General features: G+C 35.8%; 2 protein-coding genes across 2 annotated transcripts; one reads left to right on the forward strand and one right to left on the reverse strand.

Moving 5' to 3' along the window:
* Window positions 1-2: 2 nt before the first annotated feature.
* On the forward strand, window positions 3-2766 carry mkrn2os.2 (MKRN2 opposite strand, tandem duplicate 2). Its single transcript, XM_057362352.1, has 4 exons — window positions 3-224; window positions 323-372; window positions 1294-1462; window positions 2511-2766. The coding sequence occupies exons 1-4, from the start codon at window positions 22-24 to the stop codon at window positions 2764-2766; spliced, it is 678 nt and encodes a 225-aa protein (XP_057218335.1). The 5' UTR covers window positions 3-21.
* An 822-nt stretch (window positions 2767-3588) lies between these two features.
* tsen2 (TSEN2 tRNA splicing endonuclease subunit) lies at window positions 3589-15612 on the reverse strand. Its single transcript, XM_057362351.1, has 11 exons — window positions 15330-15612; window positions 15011-15077; window positions 14871-14910; window positions 14256-14790; window positions 12809-12883; window positions 12285-12335; window positions 12065-12203; window positions 5207-5243; window positions 4264-4375; window positions 3789-3869; window positions 3589-3699 (listed from the first exon to the last, which is right to left on the reverse strand). The coding sequence occupies exons 1-11, from the start codon at window positions 15498-15500 to the stop codon at window positions 3640-3642; spliced, it is 1368 nt and encodes a 455-aa protein (XP_057218334.1). The 5' UTR covers window positions 15501-15612; the 3' UTR covers window positions 3589-3639.
* Window positions 15613-18594: the final 2982 nt, after the last annotated feature.

An 18594-nucleotide genomic window follows, 5' to 3' on the forward strand; every position in this document is an offset into this window, starting at 1 on the left:
GCTTCTCTATGTTCTCTCCCAATGGATAAGAGCATTATTAGATTCAACCACTGTGACAAGGACATCTTTTGTTGCTTTGTTCCCGATGAATGTCCTGAATGTGGAGTTCGTTTCAGTGGGAAGAGGCTTGAAGAAGCACCGGTCAGCATCCCAAACCCTTTCTCCAATGGACATAAAGTCCCATGTGCCTTTCTGGTGGCACCAACTGAAGACAGCGTGTTAAGGTAGGACCAGGTTTCATCTTGTAGAAGTTCTTCTCATTCTTATCAAAGCAAAGGTTTAACGGACTGAGGTGACATCTACAGCTATTTTCTTCCTGCAGAGACTTTGATGGCCACTCTGATCTACATACAGGAGTTACGAACACAAATGGTACGGAGCTGTTTTTGTCATTTCACAGTAAGGTGTGTTCATATTACACAGTAGAGGGAACCGGGGGTAATTGTCACACATTTTGCACGGTTTATGTTGTCTTTAAGGGCTCTACTTCAACAAAGTCACAATTTAAGATACAAAAATATTAAAGCATTGCTAGTTTAAAAAAAATCGTAACTGATACAAACACATGTGACAACTTGAACCAACTGCAATAAGGTTTCATTTGCTAACATTAGTTAACATGAACACACAATGAACAATATTTCTACATGATTTATTAATCTTAATTCATGTAATTTTTTTAGCATAACATTAAAAAAATCATGCCTAAATACTTCTTAAAAACTGAATGAAAATGAGAAATGTTGCCCCAGCAATAAACTGAAATATGATTAAGTTGATAAAAAAATCAGTTGATTAATAATTGCAGTAAAAAAATAAAAACAAATGAGATAATGTATTGAAAAAGCACACAAGAATGGCTTAAACTAAAATGAACATACACGTATACAGTATATGGCTAATTCAAAATATCAAACTAAAATGACTCTGATGCCAGTGCAGATGTATGATGTTTGCTTGCTACCCAACCTGATATCAGAATATTTATAAATAAATAATAAACATTTTAAGACAACTGTTTCAAAATATAAGTTCTGAGTCTGAAAAGCAAACCGCTGCCAAGGGGAACATATCTTTTTAAACTGGACTCAAATCCAGTTATAATTATATAGGCCCCATGTGACAAGATAGATAGAGGCCCAGTCTCCCCCAGCCGCTTGGACATTTCAATATCAATATGATGACCTCTGAATATGACCTGCAGTATTGCACAATATGTTAAAAACTCCACATCAATCAAGTGACATTGTTCTTTATTTTGACTGTAAGATGTATTTCTTTTTCTTAATGAAGGAGTGGTCTACAATTACACCAGGACGGGTGTCCATAGAGATCATCAGGGATGGGAGCGCTGTATTTGCATCCCGCTGGTTCAGCCGGACATGTTTAATCTGATCAGTCAGTGGGATGAGTATCTGGAGAAGTTCTCCTCCGCTCAGATGTGGGATCCTCTATGGCAAAGGTAAACAGACGGATGCCTCATGTACGGTACATCACTGTGTTTACAGATGCTGCTTGCTTTAAAGTCCCAGTGAAATAAAAAATTACAATGCCTATTTTTTCATGAAATATTGCAGCGGTTATTGTAAATAGTTTATCAATGTGGGTCATTCTCTTTTAAAGAATCGTGTTCCCTCATAATCTTTAGTTCAAATTGCACTTCCGTCCTGTAGTGACTATCCATGTTAGACGGCTCGGGCGGAGCAGGGCCATTGAGAGAGAGAGTCGCGTCAACTCCGTTGACTCCAATGGAACAGTTTTTTCACAACAATGGCGGTTCATGGAGGCTCTCAATAGTACCCGGAAGTTACTAGTAACGCGTGAAGTAACATTAAACAGACCAACTGAGGTAAACTTTTAACCCATTTAAAGACGCAAGTCATTTAAGGAATAAAAAAATGAAAGAAATAAAGCATTTAAAGAGAAAACATCACTTCTTGGAACGATCTGAAGACACCATGAATTACGTGACGCGTGACATTTTTTACTTCCGTTGACGCAACTCTCTTGCTGCGTCCCAATTCGCCTACTTATATGCCCTTAAAGTGTGTACTGTTTTTGTTATGGAAAAGTATATACATTTTAGTGCGTAGCAAAACTGTATGCACGCACTGGGACATACTAACGCGAAACAGAAGTGGCCGTTGTTGCCTAGAAGACACTGTGATCTTTAACTGTCACAAACATCAAAATACAGCTCTTCCTTGCATTGAAGTATTTATTCATTTATTATTTTGTATGTAATGTTTACTGTATACTTACATTTATTAATTTAGCGAAGCAAAATTACTCCTCCCCTTCAACTGCCAGTCTGCTGCCAGTGCCATTTCAAAATGCAACGGCTGTTTTTATACATCCAATCAAATCGCAGAGAAAGATGAAAGTCCTGCCCACTGTCGTAAAAACGACCGCAACTTCCGGTTCACGGGGACTTTAAATAAACGTTTATGCAATACAATAAAAATCATGCTATTTTAAGTTCATGCTGGTAATCCATCTGTTCTTTTTAGCTTTCACGAGGAAACGCACAATTGCTACAACTACACATTGATGTTCATAAACTGCGTGCTGGCCACCCAGTCGAAGCCAGCCCTGAGTAAAAAGGAATTTACACACACGTTTGTGCTGCCTCGCATTAGAAGAGCTACCAAATACATGATGTTGTGTCGAGAGATTTCCCAGAATCACTTCTACATCATGAACAGTCCTCGGAGAAACTCGCAAGAGGCTCCGAGTGAGGAAGATGACAGAATATATTCCACTTAATGGAGAATTTCTGGACAAAATAACACCGAGTTCCTTTTATTGAATGAAATAATTTCTCTAATATCTTGTATCAAGGTGATGTCTGATTGCGTGATGCGTTTATGCGCCCTCTGCTCTGTACCATCTTAAATTTCAATGCCACTTTTGTAAAGCTGTTGTGGAACAGATACGCTTTTGCTTCACCCCAATGAATGCTTTATGAGGTTTGTTTCGGGAAACGCTTGGGTTTGGATACTTGAAAGAGGCGAGTAGTGACCTAATGTAAAACTGTACCTTTGTTTTTACCTCCATAATAAAGAAAATAAACTGAAAATGTAATAAAGAACTGTTTCACGAGTTGATAATACTGTAGGTTAGTTTGAACGCTTGTGTTTGAGGTCACGGCGGTCTGCGTCACAATAGGACTGAGTGATAGTTCACCCAAAAATGAAGCTTCTGTCATCATTTACTCACCCTTTTCTCATTTCAAACCTGTATGACTTTCTCACAAAAGAAGATATTATGAAGAATGTTAACTGGCCCCCATTCACTTGCATTGGTTTTGTGTCCATACAATAGAAGTGAATGGGGCACAGTGCTGTTCGGTTACCAACTTTCTTCAAAATATCTTCTTTTGTGTTAAAAGAGAGTCATAAAGATGGGTGAGTAAAAGATTTTCGGGGGAACTATCCCAGCTCATGACGTTAAATGATAAACCTTACACTACAATGATGTTTAGCGTTCATGTATATTTAACATCCATCATTTATTACTTTTTGCTTCCGAGGGTCATTGTATGGACATTTTTAGAAAGACAAACACAAGAAAAACAAATAAAATTCTTTCCACTTCACAATAAATATTGATGGAATGGAGAGAGGAATGCTGGCTTATTTAGAGTTCATCCTGCTCGGTTCGCTCTTTAGAGGAGACCCATCTGCTCACGATGACCTCCTGCAACAACACAAATAATATCACACCACAGATTTAAACGAAAAAAAAGCACTTCAACTCTTAAAGCAAAGTGTGATGTGGTTTATTACCTGTACTGTGAGCCTTTTCAGACATTCTGGAGATGAGAACATGTCTTCTGACGGTGTGATGACGTAGCAGAGCATCAGTTCCTGTATGAGACATGAATGTTAGCTTTCACTCGGTCATTTTTCTGTAAGCATACTTACCTAATAATGACAAGAGTCGAAAAAGGGCAAAATTTCATTTCAAACTCAAAATTTGCCGTTATTTATTTTACAGTATGTTTGTGGAACAGAAAAATGGAAATTCAAATGTTTGATGTAACAGCATTTGGATTTGAAATGGAATAAGCCTAAATAAGTACAGATTTGTCATTTTTGGGTGAAGTAAGCTTTGTCATTTCTTGTGATATTTATTAGGATAACACTTAAATTGCTTTGTGTGTATCAGGTTCTGTTGTCAGGCTTTACAAACAGTCCTTCTTGTTTATATTTCTTTATATGCATAATGTCAACGATGGCTACATGCAGAAAATGACTTTACCTTTGAAACATTGCCAGTGATTCTGCTCAGAGCAGCGAGAGATCTCCATGTGAAGGGCCGCAGGGCCGACCCTGTGAATGAATCATCTGCTCTATCCACCACCACTGAATAACTGAACATGACAACAATAGAGCATTTACTCCTATTAGAAAACTATAGAAATGTGCTTGTTTTAAGAAGAAGCAAGCATGAATAAGGGCGAGTGGAGTAAGATGTGACACCCCCTTAAGTGAAAAGTACATTCTGTATATTACAAGTAAAACAAGCTGTTAAAGGAACAGGAAAATTCTGTAATCATTTACTCGCCCTCCAGTTGTTCCAAACCTGTACACATTTCTTTGTTCTGATGAACACAAAGAAAGATATTTGCAAATATGTTAGCAACTGACATTTCTGGACGGACAACATTGACTCCCATAGTAAGGGAAATTATTGTATCATTTTTTTTGTGATGAGATGTTTAGAAGAATTTAGGAAAGCAAACAGTTCTGGGGCACCTTTGGCTACCATTCTATTTTTTCCTACTATGGGAGTCAATGGTGCCCCAGAAATATCAGTTGCTAACATTCTTCCAAATATCTTTCTTTGTGTTCAACCGAACAAGAAACTTCTACTGGTTTGGAGCAACTTGAGGGTGAGTAATTGATGACAGAATTTTCATTTTTGGGTGAACTAGCCCAGGTCTAAAGACTGCAGCCATATTTATGTCTAAATAGAAGTCCCACCTAGATTGTTTAGTCTAAATAAAGGATCTTTTATGTTAATAAAATGACTTTTTTACTCTTACTTTAACTATTTTACTCAAATGTTAGTTTCAAGACATTTAAATATTAATATAAATAACATTCATATAAATATATAAACATTAAAATCCAGTCTCTCCGAAATGTTGCAGTTTTAACTGATTGAAAAATGATGATCATGAGAGCAAAAATGAACAAACCTTGCATGATAAAACGGTGGTCCTTTTCGGTACAGCACTGGAAAGTAAGGAATCAGAGACTAATTAAGAACAAGCACAAAAAACCTGGGCCCATATTCATGAAAAATCTTAGCGCAAAGAATTGCTCCTAGTGACAAAATTCTAAGAAAATTCTTAGAAATGTGGGCATTTCCCCTTAGAATTATAGAAAATATCCCAGTAAAGAAAAAATACATTCATAAAGCATCTTAACCCTTAAAAGAGCTCTTAAGGTTCAAAATTTTAGGAGTAGCGAAGAGGACTTTATTTAGAGATTCTTTAGCAGCAGAGAAAATGGACGAAACACGAAAAGTGAGAAGAAATGTGTTGCAATGCATGACAATTTCCATTTCGCTTTAAAGGTTTATCAGATTTTTTTTATTGTTTTTGTGTGTGTGCTGCTTTGATGCAATGCAAATTGTAAACGCACTATAACATTAAATGACATTGAATTGAATGACAGTGAATTAATAAGACACAACACATTAGATGTTTGTGATCGATCCTATTAGAGACACGCTAACATCTCCAAGATAGCGCAGAAATGCCATAGCGCCAGACATAGAAGAAATCACTACAGAAAATTATTGTGCCACTGTTCATTTTCTATCAAATACGTTGACATTAACAGCATGGTAAATAAAAAAATAAAGAATATAATATATATATATATATATATATATATACAGTGGCTTGCAAAAGTATTCATCCCCCTTCATTTTATTCACATTTTGTTATGCTGTTGCCTTATCTTAAACTACTTTAAATTATTTTTTTTACATTAATCTACACTCTATGCACAATAATGACAAAACAAAAAACTGATTTTGACAGCGTTGCAAATTTATTAAAAAATAAATAAATAAGTACATTGCATAAGTATTCATACCCTCAACTCAGAAAATGGTTATAGCCCCTTTACAGACTCAAATCTTTTTGGGTATGATGTGAAAAGCTTTACACATCTGCATTTGGCAATTTTCTGCCATTCTTCTCCTCAGATCCTTTGTCAGGTTGGATGGAGATCATCAGTACAGACATTTTCAGGTTTCTACAGAGATGTTCAGTTGGGTTCAAGCACTAGCTGGGCCACTCAAGGACATAGACAGAGTTGTCCATAAGCCACTCTTGCATTGTTTTAGTTGTGTACTTAGGATCATTGTCATGTTGGAGAATGAACCTTCTGCCCTGTCCGAGGTTCTGAATGTTCTGGGCTAGGTTTTCATGATCATTATCTCTGTATTTTGTGTACAGTCCCTGAAGCTGAAAAACACCCCCACATCATGATGCTGTTTCCACTACACTTTACTGTTAAGACGGTATTGTAGAGGTGTTGAGCAGTGCTTGTTTTTCTCCAGACATGATGCATGAATCTGAGATTCATCAGACCAGAATATCTTGTTTCTGACAGTTTGAAAGATTCGTTGAAGTACGTTTTTGCATATTTCAAGTTTCCATGTGTCTTCACTGAGCAAAGGCTTGAGTCTGGCCACTAAGCCATAAAGCCCAGATTGGTGGAGTGTTGCAGTGATGTTTGTCCTTCTGTAAGTTTCTCCCATCTCCATATATGATCATGGAGCTCAACCAGAGTAATCATCAGCTTCTTGGTCACCGCTCTAACCAAGACCCTTCTCCATCGATGGCTCAGTTTGGACAGGAGGTCAGCTCAAGTAAGAGATCTGGTGGTTCCAAACCTCTTTCATTGAGGATAAATGGAGGCTACATGCTTCTGTGAACCTTCAATACAGCAGATTTTTTTCAGAAGTCTTCCCCAGATCTGTGCCTTGATACAATCCTGTCTCAAAGCTCTACTGGCAGTTCTTTTGACCTCATGTCTTGGTTTTTACTTTGATATGCATTTTCAGCTGTTGCACCCTTTATAGAGAGGTATGTGCCGCTCCAAATCATACTTATTCAATTGAATTTGGCACAGGTTAACTCCACTCGAAGTGTAGAAACATCAACAAGCAAAACTAATGCTTCTGAGCTAAATTTCAAGTGTCCCAGAAAAGGGTATGAATACTTATGCAATGTACTTAATTTTGTTTTTTATTTTTAATAAATTTGCAAAGCTGTCAAAAATCTGTTTTTTGTTTTGTCATTATTGTGCATGGAGTGTAGATTAATGTAAAAAGATAATCATTTAAAGTAGTTTAAGATAAGGCAGCAGCATAACAAAATGTGAATAAAATGAAGGGGGATGAATACTTTTGCAAGCCACTGTATATATATACTGTATATAGTGCGTGAGTATGGTAAAACAGGAAAAAAGACGTATGCAATTTCAAACTAATGACCCTATACTTAAAAGCGCTCCTTTTTCCTTCTTAGTCAACCAACCAATCACAGTCTTTAAAAGACTGTGTCATACATAGCAACGGGGTCAGCCCCGCCTCCTCGCAAAGATAAAAGTTTTTCTTTTTTCCTTGCTTCTCTCAGATTGGTCCTGAATCGTTTTTAAGCTAAGACTCCTACGTAGAAGTTTTTAAGCTAAATTAAGAGCTTTCTTAGAGGATTCTTAGAAGCTTTAAGAATACGGGCCCTGAAGCATGAACTCTATCATGCTGTAGAAGAGTCATGTGTCCATCAATTCAGACGCTGTTCCTGAACTTTCCACCCTGTGCCCCGAGACTGCGTTGAAACGGGACAGAAGGGCAAGCAAAGCAATGCTTAACACACCTGAATAATTCACCTGCCGTCCTCAAGTGTTACCGACACTACTCGGAAAATCTCTCATCAGCAGCTAGAATCAGTCGATCCAGGGTTAGCCTTAATGTTTTAAAGGGACAGAGCTCACGTCTGAAGATTTCAAACTGCTACAAATCTAACCTGGTTTACAGGCAATAACATTAAATACGAACATGCAGGACTGCCTTTAAAGTCCAACAATACATACAGTACTACAGTATATTATGAACATATGTACATGTTTTATTGACGTTAATTCACACACAACATATAGACGGTTTCATCAGTCGCAAACGTCTGGCTCAAAGTTAACTTGTTGATCGGCCTGTCTTGTGGTTAATAATATAACTATTTATATTTTAATCCATTTATATTCATATTAATTTATATTCATATTTGATATTATAATAATTGTATTAAATAAACAATTTGTTGAATTTTATTGGATGTTAATTTAATTAAATAAACAATTTGTTGAATTAAAATTTTATTAAAGGTCTCATGAACTGGGCTTGTTTATTGTTTTATACTGTTGTATGAGGTCTACTTATGACGTTCGCGTGGTTTTTACATTCAAAAACATCCAAATCAATAAGTAATAGGCTATTTTCTACCCGGGCTTTGAGGCCCCATTCAAACAAATGCTCTGTTTTAATGGGTGTGCCGCCATTGAAGACTTGGAAGTAAACGCCCACTGATTTGATTGGATGGCAGTTTGCGTAGTAAACTTAGTTGGAGCCTTCTGTGAATTTGGTTAGAGATAGGGCTGTCACGATTATTAAATAATCATCTCATCGCTATTGTTTGACCTCATCGCAATGGTTTCAGATCATCGCAATTATTGCACATCTCTCTAGAAGACACTAGGGGGAGCTGTAGTGCATCTGCATATTTTATTGTATATATTGTAACAAAAGCATGGTAATACTTGTAAAATGTACCACCGCAACACAATCACTTTAAATAAAACTAAAGCATACACCATAAAAATAACCTGCAGTACAATTTAATATTATTTCAGTGTGAAAACCAGTCTACCAAAATCTCATTAACATAGAAGTAAACTTATATTGTAGTCTTGCAAGTGAGAAAAAAACAGACTAGAAGCATTTCTATGACTGATAGCATTTTAATGGTGGCTTCAATTCACTCCTGATCAATTTACTTAATTTACAAGTATTTGGCGGTTGTATTATTGACAGGTAAAAGCCTAAACCTTAAGTATGATGACCCAATTTTTTCCTATGTATTTCCAAGTAAAAGAACATAGTCTTTATATTCAGAACAATATGGTCATTTCAAAGCTGAACAAAAAATGTATGAGAATTAAAAGTCAAAGCTCTAAAACAGACAATTAATCGTCATAATCACAATGATTTATTAGACAATTAATCGTCAGCCAAATTTCATAATCGTGACAGCCCTAGTTAGAGACGTAACATTAGGTTACACATAAGCACCATTCGCACGGGATTAGTATTATCTGAGGACCTAGTGTGATTTATAAATTGCCTCCCCACATCAGTATTTCATGTGACGCATTCGTACGGGATGATTTTACTCAAATTGACTGACTTATTTCCAGGATGTGATGGCAAGGCTTTGCATATAGTTTGTATAGCCTATAGTTGTATGGTGTTTAGTGATATATGACCGCACCTCTCAGCATTTGAGACCCGTGATCTCGAACCAGACAGAAGATCACTGCGATCGCGGTCTCAAATGTTACGAGAGTTTCCATGATAAATAAACAAACGGGAGACTCCCGGTAACTTATGGATATGACCCAGCACCCGAAATAATACCAAAACACATCCATTATTCGCAAACGGTGGATAAAACCTTGAAAAATGATTTATGAGCCCGCCAAATCACAGAGATCCCGATTCGCACGGGCTGAAGATCACAGACAACATCTGCAATTAATACAAATGACTAGAGGTCCCCAGGTAATACTATCAGGGCATATCAAGCGATCTAGTACAAAAATGTTTTACTCACATAAGATTGCTGCGCCATTCATATCGGATCCAATATTGACGGCACAGCACTGCTTTTTAATTTTAGTCTCTCCGCAAATCCAGTGTCAACCTGTGACTTGTTCATGAAGCCGCGTTGAAATGAAGCGAACAAACACTCAATGTTTTCCCCACGTGAGCTGGAACGTCTTTAAAAATGAACGTAAACCACGCATTCCTACTGTCAGAATCCAAAGGAAGGTTATGCAGCGACTGTGTTCTTCCACAACCAGGGATGGCACAATATTTTGCGATCTTTAGCGGCATGTTTGTTTATTGCTTGCTCGCTCTATCTGGTTCCGCGCCACTTGTGTTACTTCAGAATTGGGGCGGGGCTGGAGAAGTAGTCGTTAATATTCTTCTGTGGAGGCGGTGTTCAACCTATAGGTGCATTCCAGAACCTGGCGTTGGCTGGGCCTGGTGTCAATAACAGTTTTAATTTCAGTAACAAGGGCGTTTTCAATTCTGACACTTACAGGATGTTCGCGTGAATACAATTCCCTCTTATATAACAAAAGCTCGGGTTAAAATTGTGGTTTTAATTCATGGCACCTTTAAATAAACAATTTGTTGAATTTTATTGGCTGTTAATTGTATTAAATAAACAATTTGTTGAATTTTATTGGATGTTAATTGTATTAAATAAACAATTTGTTGAATTTATTGGATGTTAATTGTATTAAATAAACAATTTGTTGAATTTGATTGGATGTTAATTGTATTAAGTAAACAATTTGTATAATTGTATTGGATGCTAATTTGATTAAATAAACAAGTTGTTGACTTTTGTTATGTTCATTTTTATTAAATAAACAATTTGGGTCTTGTAACTTTGTCGCATTTTAGTTTAGCCAAGTAACGGTTCTTCAACTGGTAACCCAAAATAATTCTAGCTAGACATACTTTTAAATACTAGCTAATGTACTTTAGCAATGTACTTTATTTGTTTTGCTTGTTTTCAGAAAGTTATTTTCAGGGATTCTAGGAATGTGAATGTGTACCGGTGTCATGAAAAATGCACCCATGTGAATTGTGTCCGCTTAGGGCCTAGTAGGTAGTTGTAATGCCTGATCACAAAGTTGTTATCTCGATATGTTGTTGTATGGCTAATCGAAGCTGCGTTTGCTTCTAGTGAGCTAAATATGCAGTGTAAAATAAAAGCATTAAAATGACATGTTGAATTTTAAGTTTACGAAAAACATTTTTTGTCAAAGCTTGATGTAACATACACGCAAGTATTTCTTGGTCAACATCACTTTTGATATCTTAAAATTACCATGGTTTTATTATAGTAAATAACTAAAACAGTAAGAACGAGATTTGTTTGATTTCACTGCCCATAGCCTCATCTATGTACTATTATATGAAGCATTTAGTGAAAAAGACAATAATGGTCATTTCAACAAAGTACTAGGGACATTAATCGTAATGTAATTTTGTAATAATGCAATCAGGCGCTAAAAAGAGTACCCATTCGAAGTTCTTTTAGCCACGCGGGTTCTTAAGCGGGCACAAACAGGATTTGTCATCACACACCGGCCACAAAAGCGTGCATGCGCAGTAACGCTGTTGCTTTGAAACCGTCTATAAACATGTGTGAAGTTTTCAGATAGTTAGGAGTCACACCTAGTGCTTTCAAGGTTTCTAATATCGCTTCTACAAACAGGAAATATTGAATACTTTTAAAGAGACATCTATTGTGTATTACCACAGCCATAACCAACATTTCTGATTATTTATAAATAATAAACATGAGTAAACAATACTTTGTGCCACTTTCCTGCTACTTTCTGTGAACTAGTGATGTTCAAATTTGTTCTTCAAAAGTTGTTATTATTATTCATTATTAAATGTATTATAAGTAACTACATTTTTTCATTTGATTAAGACACCAAAATAGTACCTAGATTAAAATCCTTAAAATTGAAAAAAGTAATTAATTTAGTTTTCTAAAATTTTGCATATCTTCATATTTTTTTATTTCAGTTTAATTTTACAGCCTGGACATGGTTTGCAACATTTGTTGTGGAGATGCCTTGAAAAATGCCAGAGGTGCTTTTTCTGCTTTTTTACAAATAAAATTTGATGTAGATTTAGGTTTTGTTGAAAATGTGTAATATTCTCCTATGCTTACTTAAATCAGTTCCATATTTAACTCCCGTCTTCGGCACCCAGCCTTTGGCACGGAAATAGTGATAGGCCGCGTAGGTGATTGAGAAGTTGGGCTGGACTGAGCGGAACATCGACCAAACCTCAAGAATCGATAGAGGCTCCTGAAGTAAACAAACAAAGGGAAAACTTGACAAACACACAATGATGCCGATTATGAGTACACAGCAGGAGATGAAACTTACCCCACTGTAATAAACTGACAGGCATCCAAGTCCATAAACCAGGAAAAAAGCCTGAAATACAAAAATAAAAACGTTATTATGTGGAAAGAAAAAGTACTCTCATCCACCCAGCTGCTAACAGGGTTATGTTAGGATGTGTCTTAAATCACACCGCATTTGGATCAAAGCCGGCATACCGTTGGGAGGCTAAATGATCAATGATAAAATATCACATTTCTGACCCTTACATCAGACTCCTGGGTGTGATTTCAGTAAGCTACAGTGAAATACAGTAAATAAAACCAAATGTATTCACTGCTTGAATTCTGCTGTTTGCATTGGCTCAGTCGAGTGAAACCTCTTTAATACATCCAGCTGAAACAATACAAGCACTACCGAAATGTTTTTTATGCTACTTGAGTCACACTTGACAGATAAAGCACAGACCACAGGGGCTGAGAAGCGTTCAGGGCTGGGAAAAGATGCTGCAATATTCAATATGTCGACACACTGATGTTATTCTGTGGCGCTGATGTGTGACGTACTTCTTCATAAGTGAGCTGCAGGTACTCCATCATGCTGAAAGGGTTTATCCTACACTCCAACCTCCCACATCCATCCTGACACAAAGAAATGACCGTATTAACACATTCATACTTGCAAATATCCTCAACGTTTTCTGAAGGGTTGAAGACAGCTCTTTAACAAACATGCAGGTTGTAAATAAGACGGCACTTTCTCACACTCTTTGAGGAGTCAATTTTCCTGATTTATATGTCATCAGTGAATAGGGATTTTTTACAAATATTTTGTGAGCCAGGCGTCACAATAGAAATGTATATAACTTCATTTCCCTATAACTTTTAAAGATTTCATTAATGGCCATGATTTTTGCAGACCTAAAACTGACAATATTAAAATAACCTTATACTACTAGGTTTTAACAGCCATAAGATAAAAACGGTTTGTATTTTTCTGACTCTTCAGTTTTAGGCCACTCCACGGCTATTATTAATTGCATGTTGTTGGTTATTTTAGAAATAACCAAAATAAGTTGTTAAACATTTTTGAATAAACATAAATGATTTTGAAAGTTGTGCATATATATTTTTTGAAGTTTAACAATATCGTTTTTTTTCTCCACAATGTTTTGCAATCTATTTGAACTTTAATTTGTAGATTATTCTGGCTTCAGGTGTGTTTTGCTTTTGGTAAATTTGACACTACATTTAAAATAAAATGTTTCAAAATAACTTGACTGAATGTGCAGCATGCAAAATCTAACTGGAAATAATGTCACTACAATATTTACATGCTGAATTGTGACTGAACTGATCTTTTTACATCTATAGCAATTTATTCTAAATCTTTTGGTATTTCATAGGGCTGTAACAATATATTATGTGATCATAAAACAGCAATATTTTTAGAACATATCTTTTTAATCCTATTGGTAGTGCTGTCAACATGTGACCAGTGTTGTCAAAGATTTCTCCTGCTATTTCCTGTTATCTCTTAGGTATTAGCTTTTTCAAATCCTTCCGTCATTTAAATTTGTGTTAGAATTTAGTTTTTTGTGATAAACCAAATTCAACTTGTATTATTTTACACACAGAATGTTCAATTAAACCATGTTGTTGTGTGTGCAATAAAAATGTGGAACCTGCATTTCAGTTTCATTCTTTTCCAATTTTGTGTATTATATATATATGAAGAGTTAACTTGCAAAAACAGAACTTTATTTTTTTTAATCAAGTTTTTATATTGTGCTTTACAAGTCATTTCAATCAAACTGCAGTTGGGTTGTTTCGATTAAGTAATAATAACAACAACAACAAAAAACTAACACAATACAAACATGACTTTTGAAAGTCAAGTTATCTATTTTTGCAAATAAACTCTTCATGTTGTGATCCCAGTATAACGTGTATTGCATGGAAACGTCACAATCCTAGTATTTCATTGTGTAAAAACAAATATAGTTTGATTTACAACTGAGACGTTGTCCTTGGTGCAGTTCTCGTGATCATCTTCAGCTTTCTCCACCAAAACATATTCATAACCATCAGAAGGGTCAGCGTCTGGTACTCGATGCTTTGAACTCAGTGATTGGTTATCATCCGCTCTACAGCCACAATGAATGATCCAATCATCATGTCGTTTGCACTTCACATTCACTCTTGAATCCTCATTTTCTTCAGTCAGTGCTTCAGGTTCATCAGGACAGAGTTCAGCCAATGGATCATAACGTGGGTTTCCTTGTCGTTGAGGCTTTATAGTGTCAGTCTGGACCACGTCAGCGTTTTCATCATTTCGATCTGCGTCACCAGACGTGCAATCCATTAAGTGGTCCACCGATGACCCATCGAAATGTCCTGCTTGAGAATTGATGGGTTCTGGGTCATGTTCTTCACCGATATCAAGCTCCACAGGTTTTGTGAGGGTCTGCAGTGCATGACTGACAGCTTCATCATCCAAACCCTGCATAAAGAGAGCGGCCCGCGCCCAGCTCACACGTTTCTGATACCTGGAAGAAATGAAATCGTCATTAGATTAAGTATTTACATTAAATCACTCAAAATGAACTTAAACGATTTAAGATCTTACTCTGATGCTGTTATCACAGGAAGATACCTGTCGCCAATACCTAATAAACAAGAGGAATATATACAAATATATGAAGTATACTTACAAAATATATAGGTTAGATATTAAAAATAAAAACAACCAAAAAAGTTTATACCCACATTTCCATTGTTGAGAGATCCTGTGTTCAGGCCTGGACCTAGAAAATACTCCTTTACCAAAATAACCCTTCAGAAAGAGAGCAAAATAAACAGTTTAAAGTGGTATAATAACTTATCATGACAAATCAAATGATCAGCATTAGATGTGTCAGGTAAGTATAAACGAATATCAAAGATTAACAATGTAACAAAATACAAAAACCTATTATAATGATACTCACATGTCCATAACATCCATCACCTATAGGTATCATTCAAAAGCTTTTCATTTAAGACTTTGAAACACATGTATAATATGCAGTGAAAAAGTGCGTCTCACCCTGTCATACAAAGCTTGTATGTGAAGAGGATGTTTCACTATGACATGATGATTGATGATTTCTGCTCTGTATATGATGTGATCTTCATCTTCTCTGATGGGAAGAGGAGCTTCAAATGATTCATAGATCTTCGCTCGCCGTTTAGGCGCTTGAAACACAGCTTCAGTCATGAAGGAAATATCCCTCACATCACATAAACAACATTACTTTAGGTGTCTATCACAGATTGTGTTTGTTTGACAGAAGTTTCATGCTTTAATGCATTCTGCCAGCCCATGTGAGTTGCGGTGTCACATTAAATAACATCCGTAGCGCTTCAGCAAATATCGTCTTCAGTTCCGACTGAAGTTCAAATTGGCCTGCAGTTACATTTAAATTTAAAATAAGTTTTGTGTTATATGTGGTTAATAAATATTCAATAACCCAATTCGATATGAATAATTACCTGATGTTACCAATTTATCCACACATTTCCTTAAACATTTTAAATGTAATGAGTTTTATGAGCCAGCAGAGGGCCGTGGTGGTATGTTTTCCAACTAAGTTGATACGTTTCAGTTAAACATTTTATACGTGCAAATGTTAGTATACGTAGCATCACTAAAGATGTGTAAAAAGTGACGCAATACAACAATACAAAAATGACCTGATATAAAGAATAGAAAGTTTTTCTTAGTTTTAAAAGTTAACTCAGCTTTCAAAATCATCAGTCAGGAGGTTTTCTTATTAAAGTAACTTCTTACTATGTAAGACTCTTTGATAAACAAGTCTGTCCATTTGCTGCCTGGGTTTTTATTAAAACCTACTTTGGATGAAGACAATGTTGACAAGAAAAAATGGCCCAAAACAATTTCTATGATCATTTACTCCTATAAACAATACCAATGACACTCTTCAAAACCCAGCTTCTTTTAGTGTTTCACAGGAAAGTCAAACCAGCAGCCCATATGTTTTATTACGGGTGAAGTTTTGCTTTAAAAATGCTGCATTATAAGACAGTGTCCAGAGGAACCACTATGAGGCTATTATAAATGTATATGTAAAGTAGGCTATGAATCTCATATCAGTGAGTTATAAATGCTACATTTATTAGTAAAATATCAACGGTTGATATCTTATCTCTTGACTATACAAAAGGCTATAGGCTATACAATGCTTTAAATTTGTTTAATGTTTTTACTTACATTTCCACATTTAATTACAAAGTATATTAGTGGGCTATATAAACACAGAATGTGTATAATATATACTAAACTGTATATATACACCACTGTTTATGAATATAGTAAACATTCATTTTGTTTATATGTAGGCATATGTAATTATGTGTTTATGTGTGGGCTTAAATATTTTAAATAATATTTTAAAAAGTAGGACGTTAAGTCAAAAGTGAGAATGGGTAAAACATTCCTCTGTAGAAAATATAGTTTATATTTATTTATTCAATATGTAATATATATTTTCTCTTGTAAGTCCACGTTATAGGCTTAGTACAAAGTTAGCAGAGAACTGGAAACTTTAGGGTAAAAATGTCCCTGAACGGAAATTCCAGGGGACAAATATTGTTTAGTTTTTCAAGTTTATTTTTGACACTGACACACATAAGTGAACTTGTTACTTTTTACTTTCTTGGTTCTGCTTAACACAAAGATAGATATTTTGAAGGATTTTGGTAACTAAACAATTCTGGGGCAATTTGACTACTATAGTAATAATCTATAGTCAATAATGACCAGAACAGTCTGATTTCCCACTTTCTTCAAAATATCTTCTTTTGTGTTAAACAGGTTTGGAACTTGACTGTAAACTTTCCCTTCAACACAACCGCACACATTTGTTTCACCACAAATGGATGACAATAAAAATTACATTTTTTTCTCGTTTTTTCATTCTTTATTTACCCATAATAATTCATGTAAATACACAACAATGAAAACTAAAAATTCCGTTTAATGTGACTACTTCACAGTGCTCATACCCTACTAGTTTTAAACTTGTAAAAAATAAAGGTGCTTTATATAGAGGAAGAACCATTTCTTTCTTTTTATAGTCTGCAGGATCTTTTTCAACGATCAAAAACATTTTAGTATCCTAAAAAAAGTCTATGTTAAAAGCTTTTTGAAAGCAGATACAGCCTGAGAAAGGCCCTTTATTTTGAAGAGTGTGGATGCCAGTTTACGGCAGTAAACTTCCATGATTATTACGCCGGAATGGAAGTATAGTTCCTAATCATATCATATCCTTAGCACACGATATAACTACAGAAGAGTCCAGTTTTAAACAGGAAAAATATCGAAACTCTTTGGTCATTTTTGAACGCAATGCTACTGGTCTAATTGGATTCAATGATCTATGCTAAGCTATGCTAAAAGTGCTATCGCCAGACCCGGAGATCGGCTGAATAGATTTCAAAACGGCAGAACTCAATTTATTAACTCTGGGGGAGTTGGAGAATGAGCCTATTTCCAAAACAAAGTGGAGTGTTCCTTTAACATTGTTCACGCACTGCATTTGTTTTCCTTCCAGCAGGTGAGTTTCCTCAGGCATCATCCTCACACAACTCCTCTCTTCTCAGAGAAAAAACACAGATGTTTGACACTGGAATGGTGCTCTTTGGCTGCATTCCTCTCAAGATTTAAAAAAGCAGGGAAATGTATTTTCTGAAATGACTTGGCATTGTGCATAAAGCGTCTTGGCAGGATGAAGTCTCCGGGGAATTGATAGCAACAAAGTAAGGACGTGCTGACACAACACAAAAACACATTTAATCATCCTCATCAGAACAGAAGAGAACAGGGCCGTGTTTTAGCGTCGCAAGGGCCAGTCCACTTGAAACCATCCATTCCCGTCTGTGTCTCACGAGGATTCAAGTTTATGAAATATCGCTGATGTATAAAACAATTTTCCCATAATAGGGATATCATAATACAAGAGTGATACGAGCACTCAGAATGTTTAAGTGTACAACTACAGTGTGAAACCCGACTCGCAGGTTTTCTTCTCGAGATTGTGAAAGATACATCTATTAGCGGTGGAATTGTACAAATATAGGCAATAATGGATTGCCAGGTTTTACTTTCCCCGTTTATGACCTCTATGAAAGAAAAGTACATCAAATAAAACAGTTCTGTTTATTATTTGTGTATCGTAAAATGTGATCAAACATCTATTATCCTTCAAGTCCCTTCGTGTTTCTTTAACGCACATTTCAAAACATGCCATATCAAGAGGAAGAAATATTCCAGTCAGCAGCTGGAAATTGCA

The sequence above is a fragment of the Triplophysa rosa genome, linkage group LG20, assembly GCF_024868665.1.
Source record: "Triplophysa rosa linkage group LG20, Trosa_1v2, whole genome shotgun sequence".
NCBI classification, from domain to species: Eukaryota; Metazoa; Chordata; class Actinopteri; order Cypriniformes; family Nemacheilidae; genus Triplophysa; species Triplophysa rosa.

Coding starts and splice junctions, on each gene's coding strand:
- tsen2 (XM_057362351.1), bottom strand. CDS start 15,500: ATGACTGAAGCTGTGTTTCAAGCGCCTAAACGGCGAGCGAAGATCTAT. Junction 14,911..15,010: donor GATCTCTCAACAATGGAAAT/GTGGGTATAAAC, acceptor CTTGTTTATTAG/GTATTGGCGACAGGTATCTT. Junction 14,791..14,870: donor CCTGTGATAACAGCATCAGA/GTAAGATCTTAA, acceptor CATTTCTTCCAG/GTATCAGAAACGTGTGAGCT.
- mkrn2os.2 (XM_057362352.1), top strand. CDS start 22: ATGGATAAGAGCATTATTAGATTCAACCACTGTGACAAGGACATCTTT. Junction 373..1,293: donor AGGAGTTACGAACACAAATG/GTACGGAGCTGT, acceptor TTCTTAATGAAG/GAGTGGTCTACAATTACACC. Junction 1,463..2,510: donor TGGGATCCTCTATGGCAAAG/GTAAACAGACGG, acceptor TGTTCTTTTTAG/CTTTCACGAGGAAACGCACA.